Below are 24,155 nucleotides of genomic sequence, written 5' to 3'. Positions count from 1 at the left end.
CTGTAAACCCTTACAGCATCTGTCTCAGAAGTTTGAGAGAGCTATAGTAAGAAGTCAGCCTTAGGATTTGATCTAGACCAGGGCCCCAACCTTCCTAATGCCGCGATGTATTTTCATTGTACAAAGGGGTCGCGACCCACAGGTTGAGAACCGCTGATCTGTACGCTGGGGTAGTGGGTGGTACAGGTGTTCACGGGTAGTATTGGAATCTGCTGTCCCCCTCCATAACCACTGCGTTCCACGCAGCACAGCTACCAGTGTTCCCTCTGCCCTCACCCAGAGTGGTTCTGGTTACCTCTTACCTGATTTATGCTTGAGTCTCACAAATGCTTTGCTTTTCCCCCTCCAATTTCTAGCATAAGTCTCACTAGAACAGAAGATGAAATGAGAACCCAGATTTTGAGCATCAAGAAAGTTACCCCAGAGGATCTCAAGCGCATCTATGTCTGTCATGCTAGAAATGCCAAAGGCGAAGTTGAAAAAGCTGCCAAGGTGAAGCAGAAAGGTAATGGGTGCCCAAGGCGGCTGAGCTTGTGAGGTCCAAATGTAATATCATGGTGAATAAGGACACTAGGAGACATTGAGAATGAGAGAGCTCCAGCACCTGGACAACATCCGCCACATAGGGATGAACCAAAGTTGAATGGGAAGGCTTGAGAGAAAGTTTCCATCCATGTAAAGATACTCAAAATATTGTTTCAGATAGCATTAATCCTGCCTTAGTGCCCAAAGGTGGCTAAAAAAATTCAATATGATTATAGTAATGAGGACAATTTTATATCAATATAATCATTAAAAATGAAAAGTAAATATTAAAATTCCAACTACCAAGGACATAATAAACCTGATAGAGCCACATATTAGCAAATTATAAAGACGCTTTTAGAAATGACTGATGGCAGACTTCAAGAGTCTTTAAAATGATTATACTATTTGACCTAATAATTTTGGAATTTTTCCTGAAAAATAACTTCACAGAAAGAGAATAACTTATCCAAAGAGTATTATTTGTAATGAGGCATTATAACTACCAGCTAATAGCTGTAGTTAAATAAGGTGTAAAATGCTTATTCTCAGAAAAAATGTATAATTCTAATATATAATTTTGAACTCTATATCAATATTCACGCAGGTTTATAATATACCCCAGCCATCACTGCTAAGATAAACAGTCTTCAAACTATGGTTTAAAATAATGTGAAATGATTTCTATGTTTACTATTTTTCTACAATAAATACAAATATTAAACCTTCTCGTGTGAGTTGCTGCTCCTAAAATAGACTGGGTCTCAAATCTTCTTGGGGTCACTCACCTAATACAGAATCCCAGACAATCCTTTCAAGAACATCTTCAGTGGTCTGCAGAAGGGTAATCATAGTTTACCCCCCTCATTCAATCAGATCACTCAGAATCCTCATGGCTCCTAGTGTCAGAGACTATAATGTTGGTGTCAACATTGAAGAAAAATCTCACTTGAGTGTTTCATTACAATTTAGAAACTAAAAAGAAAAGATCTTAAATGTATACACCTCTTGCGAACTCAGAGGATGGATAGCCGCCGAGCGCACCCATCCACTGAGTTGGCAGGATAGTTTGTTGCTTTTTTCTTTGCTCCCCTGAAGTTGATGTAAAGAGAGAAGACTGAAGTCTGTGATTTCCCTCCTGAGACCACCGCTAAGAATCATTATTGTGCTACAGCGTATTTTTTGTACTCTAGAATCAGCCTGCCTATGTTGAAATCCTGGTTTCTGCACATAACCCTGTGACTTTGGAGGAGTTTTTTTATATTAAATAATGTCCTATAAAATAAAAGAATGTAATATAAAAGAAAACAAAATATAAAAATAAAATAAAATATATAATAATAATATAAAATAATACCACTATCTCATAATATTTGACAGTGCTTGGCACACACACACATATTCAAAGATAAATAAATCTTATTTTCGTAGATGTTATTTGACAAAGTATTTTATTGTGAAATAAGTCTTATTGAAATCTAGATTATACAAAGTCAATCATGTTACTTTGGTTCAGGACGCCTTAGATTTTAAATACATACATTAGCATTTGGTATGAATATCTGCAGGGGGGTAGGTTATAGGGGCGTGATACTGTCAAATATATTTGATTCCAGATTCGTTAAGTATGGAGCATTTTGTGGGACTGGTTTTCTGAGCTGTATTCTGAGAAACAATTATGGAGGATGGCATAAATGAATAACTTATTGTCAAATGGGTAGAATCAAAGCAATTAAATATATTAAAATAACATTGCATGTAGGCATGTAGGACTAGTCTGCCCAGCAGAGCTACTTGAGTAGCTAGCCTTTCCTAGCAGCCCCTGATCTAAACGGTGTGGTCTGGATAGCATCAGGAAAGTAAACTGACAGCTGACAAGTGAGGTGCTGAGAGGTGACAGATAACCACATTCCCAGCCCTGCGCATGTCCAGTGGTACTAAAGGAGTATTGGCTGTGTTTATTTATCTTCTATTCTGGGCCAGCTAATGCTGAAATTCAGAAGTTGTATCCGAGTTGACATTCCTCTATTTTCTGTATAGGTCCTTTCCTAAATTCATTAACAAAGCTTTCTGTGTATTTCATCCAAAATATGTCCAAAGCAAGGGTAATGCCTGAAATGAGAGAAAAGGGATAGGTCTGATTCATAGCACAATTTCATGTAGTCAGTTAAAGCAAGATACGAAAAGAAGAGGCAGCTAAAATAAATATGTCAACATGCAGTTGTTTTATAATAGGAGAGTGGCAAGGACTGAAGCAGGGTATTTATTTGACATTATGAGAAACTGCCAAACCTATTTCCAAAAGGTTGTGCCATATTACACTTCCACTGGAAATGCATATGAATCCCAGCTCCTCTTCTTCCTCCCTAAGTTTTGGAGTTGTCAGATTTTTAAATTTTACCCATACCAGTCGATAACACATTTTTTTATTTACATTTCTTGGATACTATTCATATTGAGCACTTTTTCATGGGTTTATCAATCATTAACAGTTCTTTTGAAAGGCTGAGACAAGTGGCTCACTCACACCTGTAATCCTAGCACTCTGGGAGGCTGAGGCATGTGGATTATTTGAGCTCAAGACTTCCAGACCAGCCTGAGCAAGAGGGAGACCCTTGTCTCTAAAAATAGCCAACCACTGTAGCGGGTGCCTATAATCCCAGCTACTCAGGAGGGTGTGGCAAGAGAATCACTTCAGCCCAAGAGTTTGAGGTTGCTGTGAGCTATGATACCACAGGACTCTACTGAGGGTGACAAAGTGAGACTCTGTTTCAAAAAAAAAAAAAATAGTACCTTCTGTGAAGTATCCATTAAAATCTTGAGCACATTTTGTTATTAGGCCAGGTTTATTTTAACTTAATGTATTTTAGGATAAATATCCATATGTACACATGTGTGTATATATATATAATTTTGAGTAAAAGTGCTTTCCCAGATATATAATTTGTAAATATTTTTAACATAGTTTTTAAATTCTTTTTTTGAGCAGAATTTTTTAAATTTTGGTGAAATTTGTTTTATCATGTTCTTCTTTATGGTTATAGCTTGTTTGTTTACCTGTTACAATCTCTGTCTATCGTAAGGTTAGAACAGTATCCTCCTGTGTTTTCTTCTGGAAGATACATAGATTTCTCTTTTAAAATTAAGCCTATGTATAATCCATTTTCAATTTCTGTTGTATAGTATGAGATGTGGGCTAAGATGTAATGTATTGCTTTGTTTTATTTTTCCATATAAATAACCGGTTATTCCAACATCATATTAAAAATTCTATTTGTTCAATTGTTTTGAAAACTTTCAAAATCTCAATTAATTCTTTGAATGTAAGTCTATTTCTGCTTTTCCTGTTCTGTTCTGTTAATCTGTTTATCTTTAGTCCAATACCACCTTATCTTGATTAAAATAGTTTTAGAGTAAGTCATCAAATCAGATACCAATTGTCTTCCCCCTTTTTTGGAAACTGTGTTATTCAGTACCTATACACACTTAGTTGATAGGTCTTTTTCATTAATTCTTTTAAATTATGGAATATCTGTGGTTTTTTCCTGTTAATATTCTGTGTGTGATAGTAATCTAGCCAGTCCATCTTTCATATAATTAATATTTATATGGTGCATCTTTTTTCCATTTTTAAATTTAATGCATCAATGTCCTTATATTTGATATATATCTCTTATTTACAGTACATCATTAAGTCTTGTATCTTTTCATCCAATCTATTCATTTCTGCTTTTTAATTTGAATGCTTAATCCATTTTTAATGTAATTATTGATGTTACTGCCTTTAAGTCTAGTATCTTGTTATTTTTTTTTTACCGGTTTTATCTATTCTTTATTTTTATCTCCTTTAGATTAATTGAAACTTTCATTGTATTTTATTACTTTTTCTGGCCTTTTGGTTCTACCTTTTGTTTTGGATATTGTTTTTCGGTTTTTTTTTTTTTGACTAGAATTTGCAATATTTTTCTGAAATTTGCTAGTGTGTTCTGAATTAATCTCTTTACTAGCACCAGAAATGTTACATTTTAGTGTTACACATATATAAAGTGAATGGTATAAAGTAGAAATTGAAGTTTAGTTTTCTTTTTAGGTGATAACCAGACATTCCAGCTCAAAATATTCTAATTTATTAGAAATATCTTCCTTTCCTTCACTATATTCACTGGTGCCCTAGTCAATATTTTTACTGGTTATATTGAAAGTTTATCTTTTCCTTTTTTCTTTCTTCCCTTTAAAGATGTCATTGCCATTTTTCCAACTAATATGCTTTTTAGTTTTGCTTTAAGTAATTATTTTCTAAATAAATTAAGAAGTGAAATAATATTTTTATTTATTTGCACATTTTCCACGTCTGGCACTATCCATTCTTCATGACATTTTAGTCTGAAAAACTGTTTTAACATTTCTGGTGCTGTACATGGTTCTGATGTCAAATTCTCCCAGGTTTATTTTAATCTAAAATGTCTTATGTCATTTTACTTTCTACATTTTAAAAACTTTTAAGAAAGTTTTCAAGTACATGTACAATTTTAGAGAATTATCCAGTGAGCAATCATATACTCCAGATACATTCTACTGTTAACATTTTGCTACCTTTGGTTTATCATATATTTATTCATTCCTCTACCTATCCATCCATCAATCTATCTTGTTTTATTTATTTATTTATTTATTTACTGCTGGTTTTTGCCGGGGCTGGGTTTGAACCCACCACCTCCATCATATGGGACCAGTGCCCTACCCTTTTGAGCCACAGGCACTGCCCTATCTATCTTTTTTTTGATACCTTTTCAAAGCAGTTTCAGACATCAGTAAACATTTAAATATCTTATCAAGACTTTAAAGTTATTTATAATTCTCTTGGGTTTTTTTTTAGCCAAAACTTGAATAGAGTAACAAATTGCATAACTAAAGTGTACCGTGTGATCCTTTTTGAGACATGCATATACATGCATAGCCTATCAAGATAGAAAATATTACCAGCACTGCAGAGAATAACATTCTTCCCCTTCCCCTGATCAGCCAATTCTGACTACACGTGATTCCCCCATTCTATGTAATAAAACTGGATTTTTTTTTTAAAGAATAGATTATATCTTCCTAGTCTAGAACTTTATGTATGTGGATTTAAACAGGATGTGCTGTTATAGAAGGGTTCTTTTGCTCATCAAATATTTTTGGTATTTATCCACGTTGCTACGTGTATCAGTCATTTGTTCCTTTTCTTTGCCAAGATTGTTTTTTCTTTTTAAATAATGTATCACAATTTGTTTATTTCTTCTCTGGGTAGTAGGCCTTTGGCTGTTTATAGTTTGGAAGTCTTTTGAATAAAGCTTCTGTCCACATTTTTATCCAAGTCTCCCTGTGGACTTACACTTCTTGAAGATGAATGCCTGTGAGTGGAGTTACTGGGTTCGTTTTATCAAAACTAAGATAAACCGATAAAACTAAGCCAGTAATTAGCTTTATATGGAGTATAATTAGCTTATTTATTTTTGTTTGTTTGTTTGTTTTGCTTTGTTTTTGAGACGGAGTCTCAAGCTGTCGCCCTGGGTAGAGTGCTATGGCATCACAGCTCACAGTAACCTCAAACTCTTGGGCTTAAGCGATTCTCTTGCCTCAGACTCCCAACTAGCTGGGACTATGGGTGCCCACCACAATTCCTGGCTATATTTTTGTTGTAATTGTCATTGTTTGGTTGGCCCAGGCTGGATTCAAGCCAGCCCCTGAATGCCAGTATGTGGCTGGCACCCTGGCCACTGAGCTACAGGCACCGAGCCTGGAATATAATTAGTTTCATACTGAGCATTCTTTCATGCTTATTGACTGTCTGTGTGGATTTGTGTATATGTGTGTGTGTGTGTATGACTAAATATTTTATTCATTTATGATTAGGTTGATTGTATTTTTATTATCCAAACTTAAGAATTCCTTATCTTTCCTGAATACCAGTCCTTTGTCAGATACGTGTTTGCAAATACTTTTTCCCTGTGTGCTCCTTGGCAACTTGGTATATTTTAATGGTATATTCTAATGGGCACAAGTCCTTTTTTTTGATGAGGTGTCATTTATTAACATTTCTTTTTTCTTTTTCTTTTTTTTTTTGGCTGGGGCTGGGTTTGAACCCACCACCTCTGGCATATGGGGCCGGTGCCTTACTCCTTTGAGCCACAGGCACCGCCCATTAACATTTCTTTAATGGTTATTACTTTGTGTCCTAAGAAAACATTGCCTATCCCTAGTCATTAGGATTCTCCTTTTGTTTAGGTCTATAATTTATCTTTAATTTTTATTTTAATGAATGGTGTGAAGTAGAAGTTGAAGTTTAAATTCTTTTCATATTGAAATCCAGTTATTCCAGCATAGTTTATTGGAAATATTTTCATTTCCTTGCTGGGTTGCACTGGTGCCTTTGTCAATATTTTTACTGGCTAAGTTGAAAGTTTCATTTTCTTTTTTGTTCATCCCTTTAAAGATGCCATTGCATTTACTCTCAACTAATTACAATGAAAATTAGTCAGTTTTTTTGTTGTTGTTTTGGTTTATTATCATGGCTTTCATGTGTGTCTCAGCTCCTTCTCTGGCAGATTTAAGATTTTCACGTCTTCATTGACTTTGAACATGTAAATTGTGGTATCCTTTGGTGGCATCTATTTGTATGGCATTTTATTTGGGCTTCATTAATTTGGGGAACCTGTATTTATTTTTTTTCATTTAATTTGAAAGTTTTTCAGCCATTATTTCTTCAAGCATGTCCGCTTCTTCCTTCACTCTTTCCTCTTCTTAAGTCTCCAGTTAAATTTAGGGTCAACCCCCTGGTGTTCCTTTGCAGGGCGCTGAGGCCCTTATCATTTTTCCTCATCCTTTTACCCTCTGTGTACTATTTAGTGTTCACTGATCATTTGTCCCGTCCTGCGGGACACGGTTATTCGGGGGGCGAGGGGGACCCAGCCTGTAAAGAGAATAGGCGAAAGAAAGAGGAAGCGAGACCAAGCAGATTTGTCAAGGTCTCATTTAATGGAGGTAACAGATCAGTTTTTATAGCATTCAGAGAAGACAAGAGGTGGGGGGCAGAGGAATGCAGGAGTTAGAGCTTGCATCAATCTCCTGCTGGGAATGTAAACGATGTGTCTGAAACATTTTATGGCTTCTCTTGGAAGAACAGCTCCTTGTCTGATAAGGGAAAAGCAGCTCCTTATCTGATAAAGGTTAGCATACTCCAGACAGTGGGGATGGGCGGCCATCTGGCGTCATTTGGCTCCCGACAATCATTTCCTTTGTGATGTCTAATCTGTAGCGTTTTTAGTTTCAGAATCCTGTTTTTCAGTTTTTGAATTTTCATTTCTCCATTGAAATGTCTCTAATAATATTTTCTAGTTGATGTTCACAATGTTTGTGTTCCTGTTTTTTTAATTCAACAAACACATTTATAATACTCACTGTGAAGTGCTTGTTGGACAATTCCATTATCTTTGTAATTTCTGATTCTGTTTATATTGGCTGATTTTTCCTCTGACTATGCATCATTTTTTAAATCATGTGCTGAACAATATTAAATGTATGTGTAGACTTGTGGTCCAGCAGGTAGTAAATTTACTCTCATAGCAGCTTGCTTTTTGTGGTGTTGTTTTTTTTTTTTTTTTTTTTTTTGGAAGCCTATATTCATCTTTGTTACAGTAGATGTATTAGCCTTCTCTGTAGAACTAGCTTGGACCTGCTTCTAAGCTATGTCCTACCTCAGGTCTCTGCTTAATACTTGGGAAGCTAAACAAAGTCTTTTCCCTATTTGAGTGTCCTGAACTCAACCAACTCCTAGCCCTGCATGTGCTCCTAAAGCTGTTCCATTCCCAGTTGCCTGACCTTGTAAACTGTCACATTCAGTATGTACATGTGTGATATTTGTGTATTTGGCCAAAGACATGAGGTACCCATGCAGATTTCTAGAGTTCTTTATTACACAGTTCTCTTCTCTCAGGTACCCAGGCTTATACATTCCATCCAATTCTACTGTTTTACACTCTAATTTCTGTCTCCTTAGCTCAGTGCACACACTATCTTCTTTGGCTTTCCCTTTTCTGTTTTGCAATATAAAAAGTGATTTCAGTCAGAAATCCAGAGTGATTGTTTGTCCTTTCTATCATAGATCACCTTCCCATGCTGTCATTTGTCCAAGTTTGAAAAACTTTTATTTCAGATATGGAGAAAAAGCTACTCTCCTCTCCAGTACTCCTCTAAAAACAGAAGCTGGAGTGTTAACACACGATAATAGTGAAACCCATCAAGTCTGAAGATCAATCATACATCTCTGGTTTACCATCATTTAAATAAAGCATTCTCTTTGTTTGCAATTCAGGGAATTGGCTGTTACCACAGTCCCAAAAATTATCAAAAAGTCCCAACAATTTAGCACAGAGTAGCCATGGGCTCTTTGGCAGAGAGACTTGAAAGTCTTAGCATTTGGAAGGCAAGACTCTAAGTGTAATAAGGATGAGGGAAAATTCTTAGATTTCCAGGAGAAATGTGATTGTAGAACAAGAATTTGGAACAGGGAAAATGACTAGTGCTGAGGTGTTGAGCCGTTTTAACTGAGAGTGGTTAGCTGGAAATTTGGACTTTGGGGCCAGTTATTACCCTAGAACTGCAAAAGGGATGGAAACAAATCTGATTTAGGGGATAAAAGCAAGCAAATAGTGAACTTTGCCTATATCTTGAATCAGATTACTAGTGAAATCAACGAGAGAAGTTCAGGAGTTCAATTTATTCAAATCACATCTCCCCTTCCTGATTAGAAGCCCTTTGGTCTGGGATTGCATCAGAGTAAAATCTTTATGCCAAAATGCCATTAATTCCAGCTCAGCAGACAAAAAGTTTAGTCCTGGGTCACTATTTCTCGGTAAGCCAGTGCTGACTGCTTTACATGACAACCTGGTAGAGCGCTTCCTGAATGTGACTCTATCCATTTAGAAAATCAGACTGGAAGATTATTTATCTTGAGAATTCATTTAGTTAAGTAGCGTTAGAACTCCTTGTTATCAAGATGGCTACACAAAATACACTTTGTAAATATGACACATGTCACTGGCTGGCACAAAACAGAATTATGAAACCCTATTTGGAATTAATATGGACAGTAGTAAAATAAATGTGGAGAGGTCAACTTATGAGCATAATTGGTGTCTTGGTCATTAAGCAAGATCTCTTTTTAAAAAAAAAAAAATCCATTTTGGGTAAGCACAGCCAGTGACCACCTCCCCATTATAAAATGTCTATCGAGAGCAAAATAATGAGAATGACAGTACGAATTACCCCAGTAAGCTGCTAACACAATATGTGCTCAGAAATACCAAGGACAGGACACAGTGAGGGTGGCAAAGTGAGACTCTGTCTCAAAAAAAAAGAAAGAAAGAAAGAAAAAAATAGTGTTTTTTTTTTTTTTTTAGGCAATTAAGAATACCTAAAATTTCTTAGATTTCCTAGGAGAAATGTATATTTCTGATCATTCCAAAGAAACTGCTGAGCCGCACAGCTAAGCTGCCTATGATCTAAACGATTAGCAGATAAAGTAGAAATCTGACCACACCTAGATATTGCAAGTCAGTCTTTGGAATGTGTACCTTAGAATTGTAGACAGAAGAGATACTTCCAAACCCAGCATCCTCAGCACTCGGTAGACGCCTTCTGTTTCTGCCCAATGAAAAGAAGATTCTTAAGATCTATTTCCAAATACACAGGAAAGGGGATTAAATTCTTTTGACACTACACAAGAGAATAAAACTAAAACTAAAGAGAACATGTCTAGATTTTTAGTCAAATCAGCTATACCAACAGTTAAAATTCTCCCAATACCATGGACTTCTCCAGGGCGCAGGGAGGATTCTTCCTAGATGCAGATAGAGGATGGAATGACACTTTCCCGAAATATTTTTGATGAGATTCAGGTATCAAATTGTGACCTGAATTAGATAACCTTCTAAATCCTTCCCAAACGAAGATTCTATTTAATTTGTATATCATCAAAAATCATTAAAATAAAACAAACATCTTCTTTGCTAGGGGCTAGAAACAAAGATAAATAGGACACAGTCTAGCCTTTGAAAAACAGCGCCGAAAGTCGACAGTGTTATCTCTGCTTGTTCACACGTGTAAGTCAAGTGCATGGCAAAGCTGCTTGGCCTATGCATCTGTGTGCAGGAGGAAAAGTCGCTGTGTTCATCGCATAGAAATCAATTCTGTTCCTTTGTTGTTCACTCCAGTGGTTGCTCCAAGATACACAGTGGAACTGGCGTGTGGTTTTGGAGCCACGGTCCTGCTAGTGGTGATTCTCATCATTGTTTACCATGTTTACTGGCTGGAGATGGTCCTATTTTACCGGGCTCATTTCGGAACAGATGAAACCATTTTAGGTAAGTAACAGAAATTGAATGTAAACCCCTTCCACTGTCATCTTTAGAAAACAGGTTAAGGAAAACGGAAGAGAAAACATGCTGATTTGATAAAACATCGATTAACTGGGAGGTTTAAGGAGATTACCTTGTTATTTCAGCCCTCAGCGTTGAAAACCTGTCCAATGTGTATTATTCTCTTAGATTAGTATGTTATTTTGTCTGAATTAGCACTGGCAGGGAGAAGTATAATGCAAGCTACTTTTTTAACTTAAATTTTTCTAGTGGCCACATTACAAAAATTAAAAAGGTTAAGTAAAAATAATAGTTTCGTATTACTATCATTTTAGTGGGTAATTAATATTAAAAAGTTTATGAGATCTTTTAAAGTCTTGTTTAGTACTAATATTCTTCAAAATTCAAAATGTATTGTATTTTACCCTTCCAACACATGTCAACTCAGAGCAGCTGCGATTCCAGGGCTCAAAAGACACATGTGGTTTGTGTTTGCTGTACCAAACAGAACAGTGCGGGTCCACACTCTCTGTACTCAAAGGGTGATCCACGAACCAGCAGCATCGGCAATGCCTGGGTGTCTATCAGAAGAATCTTAGACCTACCCCCTACTGAATCAGAATCTACCTTGAAACAACATTTCCAAGTGACTCACATGCACATTAAAGATTAAGAAGCCATGCTCTAGTGAAATTTGCCTGAAAGGATGGAACAATTAAACATACAGATCTTAGGTCCAGCCCCCTAAAGATTCAGTAGGCTTATGAAGAGACACAGAATCTATATTTTTAAGGAGAGGCAACTTTTATAGTTAGGCAACAGTAGGAAAGTTTGTTCCATTGAATCTAAGTATATTTTTAATTATAGTTCCTTTCAAGTATAAATAATCCAAGCAGTTTCACAAAGTTTTATTCAATTAATATTTTATTATTATTTGGTAAGTGATATATTAGTGTAGGAAGAATTAATTATCACTTGGTAAGTGATATATTAGTGTAGGAAGTAGACATTTGCTGCATGGTGTTAATTGCCAGTACTTAGGATGTATATTCTGCTTCTGTTAATTCACTGCTGAATGGGCCAAACCTCACTATTTCTCCACTATAAAGAGTCAACTCAGTGAGATAAGAAGACATATCAGATGAAATTTGAAATTGCACCTTCAAAGAGGCATTTTGCTTGAAGAACTGTTACAAGCAAAGTAATCACCCTGGAATCTGTCACGTAATAAGAATGTCTAATATGCAGAAATTTTATTTAAGAAAAAATGTGATACTACTAAGAAGTCTTCATAGTTTATGTTGGTTCTGTGTTCCTTTTGCTAGATGGGAAGGAGTATGATATTTATGTATCCTATGCAAGGAATGCCGAGGAAGAGGAATTTGTATTACTGACCCTCCGTGGAGTTTTGGAGAATGAATTTGGTTACAAGCTGTGCATCTTTGACCGAGACAGTCTGCCTGGGGGAAGTAGGTATTTCAGATGAGTACAAATGTTGCTACCCTGAAAGGCAAATGGGGTCCTTAGGTTTGGGTCCTGTGTGAGAGTCATGGCCCAGCTCTACATTGGCATCCTGGGATATTCAATGGCCCAGGAGAGAGATTTCTCTAGGAATAAAAGTGCATTATAAGATTTGTACTGGGCAACTCATTTTAGAGTATTAAAATATTTCCCTTGTAATCTTTTTCATTTTCTTTTTCTTTTCTTTCTTTCTTTCTTTTTTTTTTTTTGAGACAGAGTCTTATTTTGTCACCCTCAGTAGAATGCCATGGCATCTTAGCTCAGCAACCTCAAAATTTTGGGCTTAAGCAATCCTCTTGCCTTCGCCTCCTGAGTAGCTAGGACTACAGCTAGCCATGGGCCATCATACCCAGCTAGTTTTTCTATTTTTAGTGGAGTTGGGGATCTCGCTCTCACTCAGGCTGATTTCAAAGTCCAAAGCTCTGTCAATCCACCTGCCTTTAAGAGCTGCATGGAAGAAAAGTGTGGGCGCACCGTGGATTATACCTCCATTAAAGTGGCACAGCTTTAAACATCACATTTACTCGCATTAAGAGTTTCAGAAGATTTAGGCAGGTCTGCATTGGTTTGTCTAGAGTATTTTCTTTATAAGAATGAATATTTTTAAAAACTTTTTTTTAGAAAAAGATTAAGATTTCCTTAGTTTTACTAAAACTGTGTTGTGGAAGAGAGAACACTTTTCCTTACGTTACTAACTGATAATAATTAGCACACATCCCTTCAGCATTCACTCCTTTCCTTTTTCTCACTCTCAGTGTTATGGACCATAGCACTACTCAAATCCCTCTCCAGGGATCTGTTTCTTCCCTTTTCTATTAATTTACACACTTGATATTTATTTTAAAATTTTATAAAAGCCAGCATATTTTAATAGGTTAGAAAAGAGAAAATCTTTAGTTGCTATATGTGTTAAAATAAAAGAAAATATATTTTAGTCTATACAGTGAAACTAAGTAATGATCCCTTTGAGTCTTTTTTAATAAACACACAAGTAACATTACAGTCCCCACAGTTAACGTTACACTGTGGAAATGTGTATAATATCTCTAATGCTAAGCTTGAAAACCTAATTTTCTTCCTCCAAAATCTTATTGACATTGATAATTTAACATTTTTTGAAACATTGCATGGATAATTGAGATAGAGAGTAGACAATATTTTATTCCCATTCTGAATTAGCTGAGATCAGGTATTTTATTTCCCCAGTCATCATCCAAAAGCCCATCATTCTTGTGATCTGCAGAAGATACCTTTTCAGCATAACATTGTCATTAATGACTTAACTACATGGTTAAAGGATAAATTCCACTTATTTTTATACTCACTTTTCTCAAATCATTTATTCATCCATTTATTCATTCATACAGCCATTCTATAGATACTTACCTACTGTGTGAAAAGTTATATAAAGATATACAATATATAACTGGGTAAGACCCTCCAGTAGAGTTGGTAGTTCTTTGGAGAATTCAAGCTCTACATAATTATTCTTGCATCTTACTTTTGGTGGTTGTCCTCTGCATCTTTTTGTATCCTCCCTGCCGCTCTTAACTAATTCTCTGACGCTGGGGCTGTTTCCACACTCACACATGCTCAACCTCAAGTTCCATTGCTTGGAGCAGACAGATAATTATTCCCGGATTCTCCTCCAGGCTACACATGATAGACGTTAATTGCAAGGCTTTCCTTACTCCTTCTGGACCTGTGAAGATCAAGGGGCAGAATGAATGCTTGGGGGAGTATAGTAAGCCATGATACAGGTTTCCAAACATGAGTACATTACCTGGAGGTGACAACTATCTGAACCCCAGGTAAAGAATTATGCAGTTCTTGATATGCCACTGTGAAGAGATAGATTGGTCCCAAGAATTTAGTGACAAGAACAAATCAAAACTCTTGATAGCAGAATAAAAATTACATGGCTTTCCCCTTCCCCATGCTGTGTCTTTTTTTCCATAAAGAAAGCATTTGCCTGTTAGTGAAGGAAGGCACATCACCTAGCAGCTGCCGAAACACATGGCTCCACAGTAATGATGGGAGTTTAAAGAGAAAGATCCAGAGACTAATTTAGGCTCCAGAGAGGAAAGAAGGAGAAAGCTGAGCTTAGAATGTACTGCCAGCCAAAATGTCATTCAATTGGCTAGATTTTTTTAAAGATTCTATTCCAACAACTTAGTGATATCAGTCTGAGTCACACGGATCTCCAACAATAGAGAGGGCCTTTCAAAAAAATGAGCCTTCCTATTCTTGTTGTCCTGTGTTGATGAGAAGTACAATTCTATGATTTTGATTCTGTAATTTATATCTTCTTGAATGTCCGTTATTGCTAGAGCGCTTATACGTGAGTATCTCCGAGGAGAAAGAGCTCGAGAGCAGATTTGTCAAGATCTAAACGTGCCACACAGGTTGAAGGAACATATTTCAGTGCAGTGCATCGATTCTTTGTGTCCCAAGGAATGCATTTGAAGACCAAAGTCAAAACAGGACACAACTCACTTTTTGGCTTCACACCTGTTTGGAATTCTTTCTAGGGTGGAATGTTTTTATATACTTTTCATTTTCCTTGAGTACAGTGGCATTGATGAATGAGAGTGCTTTAGGTTTAAGGATTAAGTTGTTCAAAATGTTGCTGGTAAAAAGTTTCACTTCCATTCTCAGGCCGTTACCCTAAGTTCCCTACCTTTGCTCCTCAGATCCCGTGCTTTGGGGGGAAGTTTTGGCCAACACTAATCCCCGTGGTTGTTTTCTCTCCCAGTTGTCACAGATGAGACCTTGAGCTTCATTCAGAAAAGCAGACGCCTCCTGGTTGTCCTAAGTCCCAACTACGTGCTCCAGGGAACCCAGGCCCTCCTGGAGCTCAAGGCTGGCCTAGAAAACATGGCCTCTCGGGGCAACATCAACGTCATTTTAGTACAGTACAAAGCTGTGAAGGAGACGAAGGTGAAAGAGCTGAAGCGGGCTAAGACGGTGCTCACGGTCATTAAATGGAAAGGGGAAAAATCCAAGTATCCACAGGGCAGGTTCTGGAAGCAGTTGCAGGTGGCCATGCCAGTGAAGAAAAGTCCCAGGTGGTCTAGCAGTGACGAGCAGGGTCTCTCCTATTCCTCCTTGAAAAATGTATGAAAGGGACAAGGAAATGGGTTCAAACAAACAAGAGGTGCTCCAGGAAGGGTCTTCCCATTCATCATTTCCAATTCATGGTTTCATAGGCAGAAAATAATTGCCTGGGCCTCCTCATAGGGATGAATTGAGAGTGACTGGCCGGCTATTCTCTTCCTTCAGGCGAGACTAAGATTAGAATGTTACTATCAACACTTGGTCACCAGTCTCTGATGTCACTCTGTTCTTTGCAGGCAAACATTTGGTTAATGTACATTTCCCCTTCTGCAGCATCCATCCCTGTTCTTATATCTCTCTCTTTAAAAAAAAAAAAAAAAGAAAGAAAGAAAATCTTAACATATGGAGCAGCCTTTCTCATGGATTTAAAAATGCCTTTGAGATAAGTCATCTGCTGACAGAGTCGTTAGGACTTTGTGAAAAGTTGTCTTTTTCTTCTATATTTCACTCATCCATTAAAAACGGTAACCAGGGCCCAAGGTTTAGCTGAGGAAAATGAACTCTTTGGCACGTTCATCTGTACGATTCACTGCCACAGCAGGACTAGCCTTCCCTTAAGATGGTACAAAGCAATCCAACGGATTACAATTGATTTCAAGGGCTTGCCTTTCTTCTCCTATGCCCCCTTGTCCTCCATCTCAGGTAACTGATGTCCTATTTGTAAACTTGAAAAATACATTATAATTTTTGTTTCTACTGTAGTAAATTACCTGTTATCTGCAGGTCAACCCACATTTTTCATTCCATCTCCTTATCTCCCATCAGTCATTTAGAGTTTGCAGCAAGTGGCTCCATATCTGGTTCAGTCTGAGAGGAAACTTCTCCTAATGGTGCTAATCGAGAGGAAGGTAGCGGCAAAATGCCTTAAGGACAATTTTTGATTTGCGAAAAGGACACAGACAGAGTGTTTGGCAATTCGTCCTTTAATTATAGCCTTGCTAATGTGAATGCCAGGAAAGAGATTTCTCCTTGCTTGTGTCTCTCCGTTGCAAAGTGGGGAGGTTAGACTTAGTGACCGTGAGAGTTAATATTAATATTCTGAGAGGATTAGTTGTATTGCCTGTAATTTACTTTCTAGTATAGGTAATGCACTTGCTCCAAATAAGTCAGTCTGAAAAGGTCACTATCAATGAAACTTGTTTTTGTTCTAAATAGTATTTTCCTGTCCGTAAGACTTGGAAAACTAAGTGCAGAGTTTACAGCATAGTAAATATCTATGTTACATGTAGATTTTTTGTGTATATCTATGTATGTATTATGTATGTGTATGTAGATCTACACACAAATTATATGTATGTGGATGTATAAACACACATACAATTTATGTGTGTAGATATATCCACATGCATATGACAATATATGTGTGTGTATGTGTGTATATATACTATGTGTGTGTGTACATATATGACATTAAATAGCCATACAATATTACAAACCACTGGAACTATTGTCCAGTTTTTAAATTATGTTTTTATGATAATGCTTTTGGGTCAGTATTTTTTTGTACATTAATATTATTTGTTAATTCACAGCTCACAGAGTGGTAGTTGTTATTAGTTCTTGCTTTCCCGAAGTTGGTACAAATAACTTACTACTGGTACTGTTGATCTAGGTTGCGGGGGACTCTGTCCTGCACAGCACTGCCATGGTCACTGCTACGCAGTAGCCAGTCATCTGGCATTAACTGACTTGCTACTATATTCCCAGCACATGCTTTTAAAGACTAAGCTGTGTTAATCTTGGTGCTCAAGTATGTGGACTATTGAGTGATAAAGGAAACAAATATCCTGATCAGGAAGTCTGGGTATCCTATGAAACCCACTAATTCATCACTTAAGGAGGCCCTTTCCCAGTTGAAGATAAGCAATTCTAAAGTTACCTCCTACATTTACGTGTCCTGCATCAGTATTAAAGTCCATAATAAATCATTTACCTGTATAAGAGTTATTGGTTATTTTAAATTGAAAAAAGATTCACTTTGAATTCTTGACTATGAAGCTATGATATGGACTCACTCTGGGATCTGATTTTTTTTGGCCTTATTAATACTTTTCCTTACAAACCACAACTACTACCCGTATTCACCCTTCACTTACAAGACGAGGGACTCTTCCTCCAGATAAGCTATGAATATCAATTCTTGCATGAGCTTTAGGTAAGTAGAGAATAGTCTCGTTACCAAGGGCCATTCTCTTGCCATTGCATTTCTTTTGCACTTTTGGGTTCCATATTTATCCCAAATGCTGTTGGGTGCCCCCAGAATCTCCTTGATTTTTTTAATTTATATTCCTGCCTTTGATACTTAACTTTTCCAAATGCTATAAAATAAGTCATATCAAATCTAGATGATGTCTCATTCTAAGAGGACTTTGTTTGGGAACTATGTTCCAGAAGATACCTAACACAGAACATTTGAGAGAGATAGGGAAATATAGTTAAAATTTAGAAAGCAAGAACAAATTGTGTCTCTAATTTTTAAAAAATTAATGGTTTTAGACAAATTCTATGAGGATTCTTTTTACCCAGGTTAACAACAACAACAACAAAAATAAAACTGTGACATATAGATTGTCTAATTATAAAATCATATAAAATTTATATGATTATAAAATTTATAATTCTTTCTGTATTGTAACTTAGATAATTCCTTAGGCTTCTAATAAAAAATCACTCCTCTGTGTTGGGGAATGAAAACATCACTCCACTTGTTAATTATCCATTTTCTTTCCATAGGTTTTAATATTTTGAGGTTATCTTTTTAATTTTATTCATGAACTTTTGTATGTTTCATTTCTCATTTGATTTGTAAATTTACTTATTTTATAAATAAACCATTTATTTTCAGCTTTGAATTTTATTTTGTGCATGCGTTTTATGTCTTTACATTCACATTGGGGGATAAGACATGAGAATAAAAAGAATGAACAATCATACCCTTGTCAAGAAATGTAAGAAGTCACATTAGTTGTGTTTCTTTCTGAGAGAAATCTGAGAAAAATGGGAACTTCATACCACACACATTTCTGTTGCATGTGAGTTAAAAGAGTTACTTGAGTAAAACTGATTGTTCTAGAATACTAGGACATATTTTGTGTGTGTACGTGTGCATGTTTGTGTGTATGTACATATGAGTAGAGATAGGCAGAAAGACAAAGAGGTGCTGAGAGAGGGAAAGAAAGGAAAAAAAAATTTGAGAAATATATTTATGTGTATATATATAGAGAGAGATGGAGAGAGAGAGGGAAGGAGAGAGAGAGGTGGAGGGGAGAGTGGGGAGAGGGATTCTTTTAAAACAAAAGCACAAGTGGTTGTTCAACTTGGAACTTAGGTAGCTTACAGAAATCTTTTATCTTTTATAAGCAACAAGGCTGTTACTTTCCAAGGAGATAAAAAAATTACTGCCCTGCCATTAGTTAATGGATTATCATTTGAATCAAAGATATGTTTCTATCAAAAACTTTGAATAAATCAATGATAAATATTTGGAAATCCACTTCTTTTTATTAATAATATTAAGTCCATAGTAACAGTGATGGCTTCTTGCTTACAAAATTTATTCATACAAGAATAAATAGGGATATTATAAATAGGGATAAAGAATGTATATTGAGTTCCTTATAACATGCTCTGAACTGATTAGCTTAATAGAAAAAAATTTTTTAACAGAGAATTTCCCTCTTGCAAATCAGTCCCTGAAGGGTAGAATGAGGATCAATCTATAAAAGTCACCAGGAAACAGTTTCCTACTCAGCTAGGAAACAACTATAATGAAAAGTTTAACACAATAGAATTTACTATCTTTGGAGATACTGGATCCCCCCTCACAGGAGGTGTACGAGAGCCGTGATTTGATGGATTCTTATTGGCATTCTGTTTATGACCTTTGCATTGAATAAGTGATTAGTCTGAAGTTGCATCCATCCCTGAACACATTAAGTGACATCCTAGAACACAATAGTGACTGTTTAGGATTCAATATCGGAACTTTGGATATTATGTACCTGGCTTTTACTGACCTAGTGGAAACTCTCAAGATACTTTCGTACATCATTTACTGACGTCACTATCTTTTTGATGCAAGTGAATCCACAGTATGATGTGAGATGAGATACATTCACCAAGTAGTCCTTTTCATTTCTCTTACTTTGTACCCAAGTGATACAAAGTAAATTTAGCAGTGGGTTAGGTCATTGCAGTCCCAGGCTATTGGGCACCAGGCACTTCCAGTTTCATGGAAGACAATTTTTCCACAGATGGGGCTGAGGAGGTGGAATAGGGAGGAGATATGACAGGTGACAGAGCTTGGTACCAGCCAGGGGGGTTGGGAACCACAGGGTTAAGAGTTCAAGTCTTTCTGTATGATTTTTTTTTTTTTTGAGCCAGAGTATCACTATGTCACCCTTTGAGCGTCACAGCTCAAAGCAACCTCATATTCTTGGGATTAAGTGATTTTCTTGCCTCAGCCTCCCAAGTAGCTGACCTACAGGCACCCCTCCACAAATGCCTGGCTATTTTTTTTTTTTTTTTGTATAGTTGTCATTGTTATTTAGCAGGCCTGGGCCAGGTTCAAACCCACCAGCCCCAGTGTATGTGGCCAGTGCCTTAACCATTGAGCATGGGTGCCAAGCCAGGTATGAATTTTTATCCATATCTATTTTAAACTGAATAGATAGAATTTTAAAACATTATTTTTATAATTCCATATATTAAGATGGTGTTCTATAGCATTAAAATTGATATAGATTGAAGAAACGTTATTCCATGCATTATTTTAATATTCTATTTACTAAACATTGAGTAATAATTTAATCAAAGTGGCTTATTCCAATGTCAACTCAGTTCAAGAGATTTAAATATAATTATCTCTAATTTGTTTAGTGTCCTTACAGTTTGCTTTCATCATATGCACTTTAGGGAAAGAAGAACCAAGGCTCAAAGATAGTAAGATAACAGCAGAAACGGGGTAGAAACCAAGATTTGAATTTATATCCATCTTCCAGATTAGGTGCTCCCTTTTATAACTACCCTTTCGGTTTTGAGAGAGAAAGAGAGACAGAGACTGCTATTCTTTCATTGACCAATAACTTCTTCAAAGAGAAAAAAAAAAGTGCAATTCTAGTTTTCTTCTAGGTGAACTCCAGGAAAATTGTAACTTTTAAAGGCAGGCGTGTCTTTGTGTATTCATGAGTTGTCACCAGAAAACCTGACTTCGAAGCTAAATTAGTACCACACATGAAAGTGGATCTCATTACTCTCTCTCTCATCACACAGAATAAACGACCTCATTTATGATTCTCTTGCCAAATAATGTTTAGCATTAAAAACAGGAACACCCATCCTCAAATATGAAGTTTTGAAATATGGAAAGTATTAAAAGAATATGCCATAAAGAACTCAGATTTCTTTAAAGTATCAAGTGAAGATCCTTAGGTATATCCCAAATACTATCCTAGAAATATCTTCTACACTTATTCCCAAATGTCAAGGATTCCACCAGTCACACCTATATTTAGCTTTGCTCTCTTTGAAATGTAAATCTTTCACTTTCTGGATGGGTTGCCAATCAAAGGAAAAAGAGCAACAGACTCCCAAGATATTTTTTAGAAGATCTAGGATAATGTTGTGTTTTCAACAATGATATCCCCACTGGAAAGAGCACGCATTTTCTTAAAGTGACTATTTTAAAGTGAAAAACCACACACAATTTGCACAAATTCCCTTTGTTGATAAACCAGCCTCTTGCCTTAAAGTCATTTCACATTTCTTATGAACCAGGAGAGGCAGGAGACTGCAAACTCTCATGCTCTTTGAGTTATGAGTGGCAGCTTTCGGAAGGTCCTGAAAAGGACTGGAGCAGACAATGGAGTTACCAAAACACACAGGGATTTGAAAATAAGTGAAAATTTAAATTTAATACCAAAACAAAAACTCTCTAAAATATTTTTTACTCTTGTTCAAACTAATCAAAAATTCCTTCAAATTGAGCACATCTCTCCTTTCAAATTCCTGTTAAATCCCACAGATTGAAAAGCACAATCTGATAAGAAAGCACAGTGCCCTCATTCCCTGGTAAGTTCTTAATGGTCCAATTTACTGCAAACTTTCAGCTTGTCTTTTCAGGCTGAAAAGTTTCTCCATCCCTGTTTCACCCCTAGCACCAAACGCATAGGGGTTTAACCTCATCACCTTTCTCCAGCACATTCGCAAGGGTTGTCAAGGGCTACTATTTACATACTTTGAATTATTTCCTCCAGAATGCGACATAGTCTGAGCTTCTAATTTTCACAGTGAATTAAACACGGTATTTATTTGAAGAATTTCCCCTTGAGATCTGTCCAAATCCATCTCAATAACTGTTAGAATTGAATGGTTTGCCAGAAATATTAACTGACTCTTATCCACTGTCACTGTTGTCTCTTTAATCATTTTCCAGGCCAATTCTACACACACACACACACACACACACACACACACAGAGAGAAACTAAAGTCAGTCACAAGGTGAATGGTATGAACTGTCTGCCATTGTGTCCAAAAATGTTAAGTATCAAGGTATCTTACTGTGCGGATCTCAGGAGGTGGTAATTCCTATTGCTTTTTTTGCTCATCTATGTTGGGAGTATTATGTTCAGTCCTGTTCAGAATAACTACTCTGAACATATTTATAGACTGAATATTATTCAGAAGAAATGATAAAAGTAAGCAAAAGACTTGAAATAGTAACATATATGGAATAAGAGAAAAAATCCAAACGTATTTAATCCTGAGGTAAGAAGATCATACAGTGACATAACAATAATTGTCAAGTATTTAAAACACTTGAAAGTGTTAGATCTAATCCACCAAATAAAAGTTGCAAGGAAGATTTCAAAAGAAGAAATAATTTGCAAGCAGAGCTTAAATTAGTTCAAGGCCGTGCTTAATTTAATTACTCTTATTTATTTATCTGGTGGAAAGGAAGGCTTTATGCAAGGAGACTATTGAACAGCAATTCTGCCATAAGGGAGAGAAACTAAGCTCAACTACCTTACCTTCTTGGAAGGTATCAGATCCTTAATAAATCCTTAGTATCTGATAAGAATGGTGCACATAAGATTTCTTGACCAGGTAGATTATCTAGTACTGAGATCTTAAAATCGCAAGTGTTCATTCAGCGTCTGTCCTTTGTGGGATGGACAATGATGAACCAGTATGTATGTGAATTTGCACTATATACTATCCTATCTTTCCATTTCCCTGTAGATACAGTGGAAGCAGTGTTTGATTTTATTCAGAGGAGCCGAAGGATGATTGTTGTCTTGAGCCCAGACTATGTCACGGAAAAGAGCATCAGCATGCTGGAGTTTAAACTGGGTGTCATGTGCCAGAACGCCATTGCCACCAAGATCATCGTGGTTGAGTACCGTCCTCTCGAGCATCCACACCCAGGCATCCTTCAGCTGAAGGAGTCTGTGTCTTTTGTGAGCTGGAAGGGAGAAAAGTCCAGACATCCTGGCTCTAAATTCTGGAAAGCCTTGCGGTTGGCTCTTCCCCTGAGAAGTCTGAGTGCCAGTTCCGGCTGGAATGAGAGCTGCTCTTCCCAGTCTGACATCAGTCTGGACCATGTTCAAAGGAGGAGAAGTCGTTTGAAGGAGCCCCCAGAACTCCAGAGCTCAGGGAGGGCTGCAGGTTCCCCGCCAGCCCCTGGTACTTTGTCCAAGCAGCGAGGGAAGCCCTCTGCAGCCTGCCGCTGTTGTGTAACCTACTGTGAAGGAGAGAGTCACCTGAGAAGCAAGAGCCGGGCAGAGATTCATAACCAGCCCCAGTGGGAGACACACCTCTGTAAGCCTGTTCCCCAAGAGTCAGAAACTCAGTGGATACAAAATGGTACCAGATTGGAACCCCCTACTCCCCAAATCTCAGCCCTTGCTCTTCACCATTTCACGGATTTGTCCAATAACAATGACTTTTATATCCTATAATTACTGTGCGTGGTGGGTGGTGGCTTCTATCTCTACCAGTCCTCTTTATGTCATGAACCTGTGGGAATAACCAACATTTTTATCATCTAATGGACGATCAGATTTTCCCCCCTTTATTGATTTTTAAAAACTATTTATTTCCAGGAGACAAAAGACCTGAAGGACCAGAATCCAGAATTATTGCCTCTAATGGCCTCAGAAGAGCACACTCTTCTTGGGCCCTAGAAGGTCAGTATGTGAAAGTTGCCTAAAGTCTGATCCTCTATCTTGCCCAGTGGTTTACAACAGCTCAGATTTTCAATGTGTTTTCTCTGTGTTTGTTGAGCAACCTCTTGCTCTGAGTTGGTCAGGTATCTATAGGCTGTGACATTTACAGGGTGTCTGCACCCCAAGGGAGCATCATGGACAGGAGCTGGTTCTGGGAGAGCTGTAGGACTGAGCTCAGTAGAAACCTACAGCCCATTTACCCTCAAAGAACCAAACGTAGTCGCCCAGGGATACAGGGTGTTCTCTGTCTCACTGTACACTAGTGTTCTATGAGCTGCCTGACGTTGTTAGCATCAATAAAGTTATATTTTTATGTCATTTTATTTGTACTAACAAATCTTTACCTACCCCTTCCTTTTCACTTTATA

General features: G+C 36.9%; 1 protein-coding gene across 3 annotated transcripts in view; it reads left to right on the top strand.

Moving 5' to 3' along the window:
• Positions 1 to 23,520, top strand: part of IL1RAP (interleukin 1 receptor accessory protein) — a 138,995-nt gene extending 115,475 nt beyond the window's left edge. For 2 of the 3 annotated variants that reach the window (XM_023514834.1, XM_023514835.1), the window contains 4 exons: positions 357 to 505; positions 10,779 to 10,928; positions 12,248 to 12,391; positions 15,199 to 16,749. In XM_023514834.1, the coding sequence (XP_023370602.1) occupies positions 357 to 505; positions 10,779 to 10,928; positions 12,248 to 12,391; positions 15,199 to 15,566 (811 nt within the window). In that variant the 3' untranslated portion in view covers positions 15,567 to 16,749. Of the gene's footprint in view, positions 1 to 356; positions 506 to 10,778; positions 10,929 to 12,247; positions 12,392 to 15,198; positions 16,750 to 22,801 lie in introns of those variants that run through there. The other variant, XM_023514833.1, reaches the window with a different exon arrangement.
• The last annotated feature ends 635 nt before the right edge of the window (positions 23,521 to 24,155 follow it).

This window comes from Otolemur garnettii, unplaced genomic scaffold (assembly GCF_000181295.1).
Source record: "Otolemur garnettii isolate 467f Iridium unplaced genomic scaffold, OtoGar3 scaffold00060, whole genome shotgun sequence".
In the NCBI taxonomy this organism is placed as follows: Eukaryota; Metazoa; Chordata; class Mammalia; order Primates; family Galagidae; genus Otolemur; species Otolemur garnettii.
The sequence above is the reverse complement of the archived record's forward strand: the minus strand, read 5'-3'. Positions and strand labels throughout refer to the sequence as shown.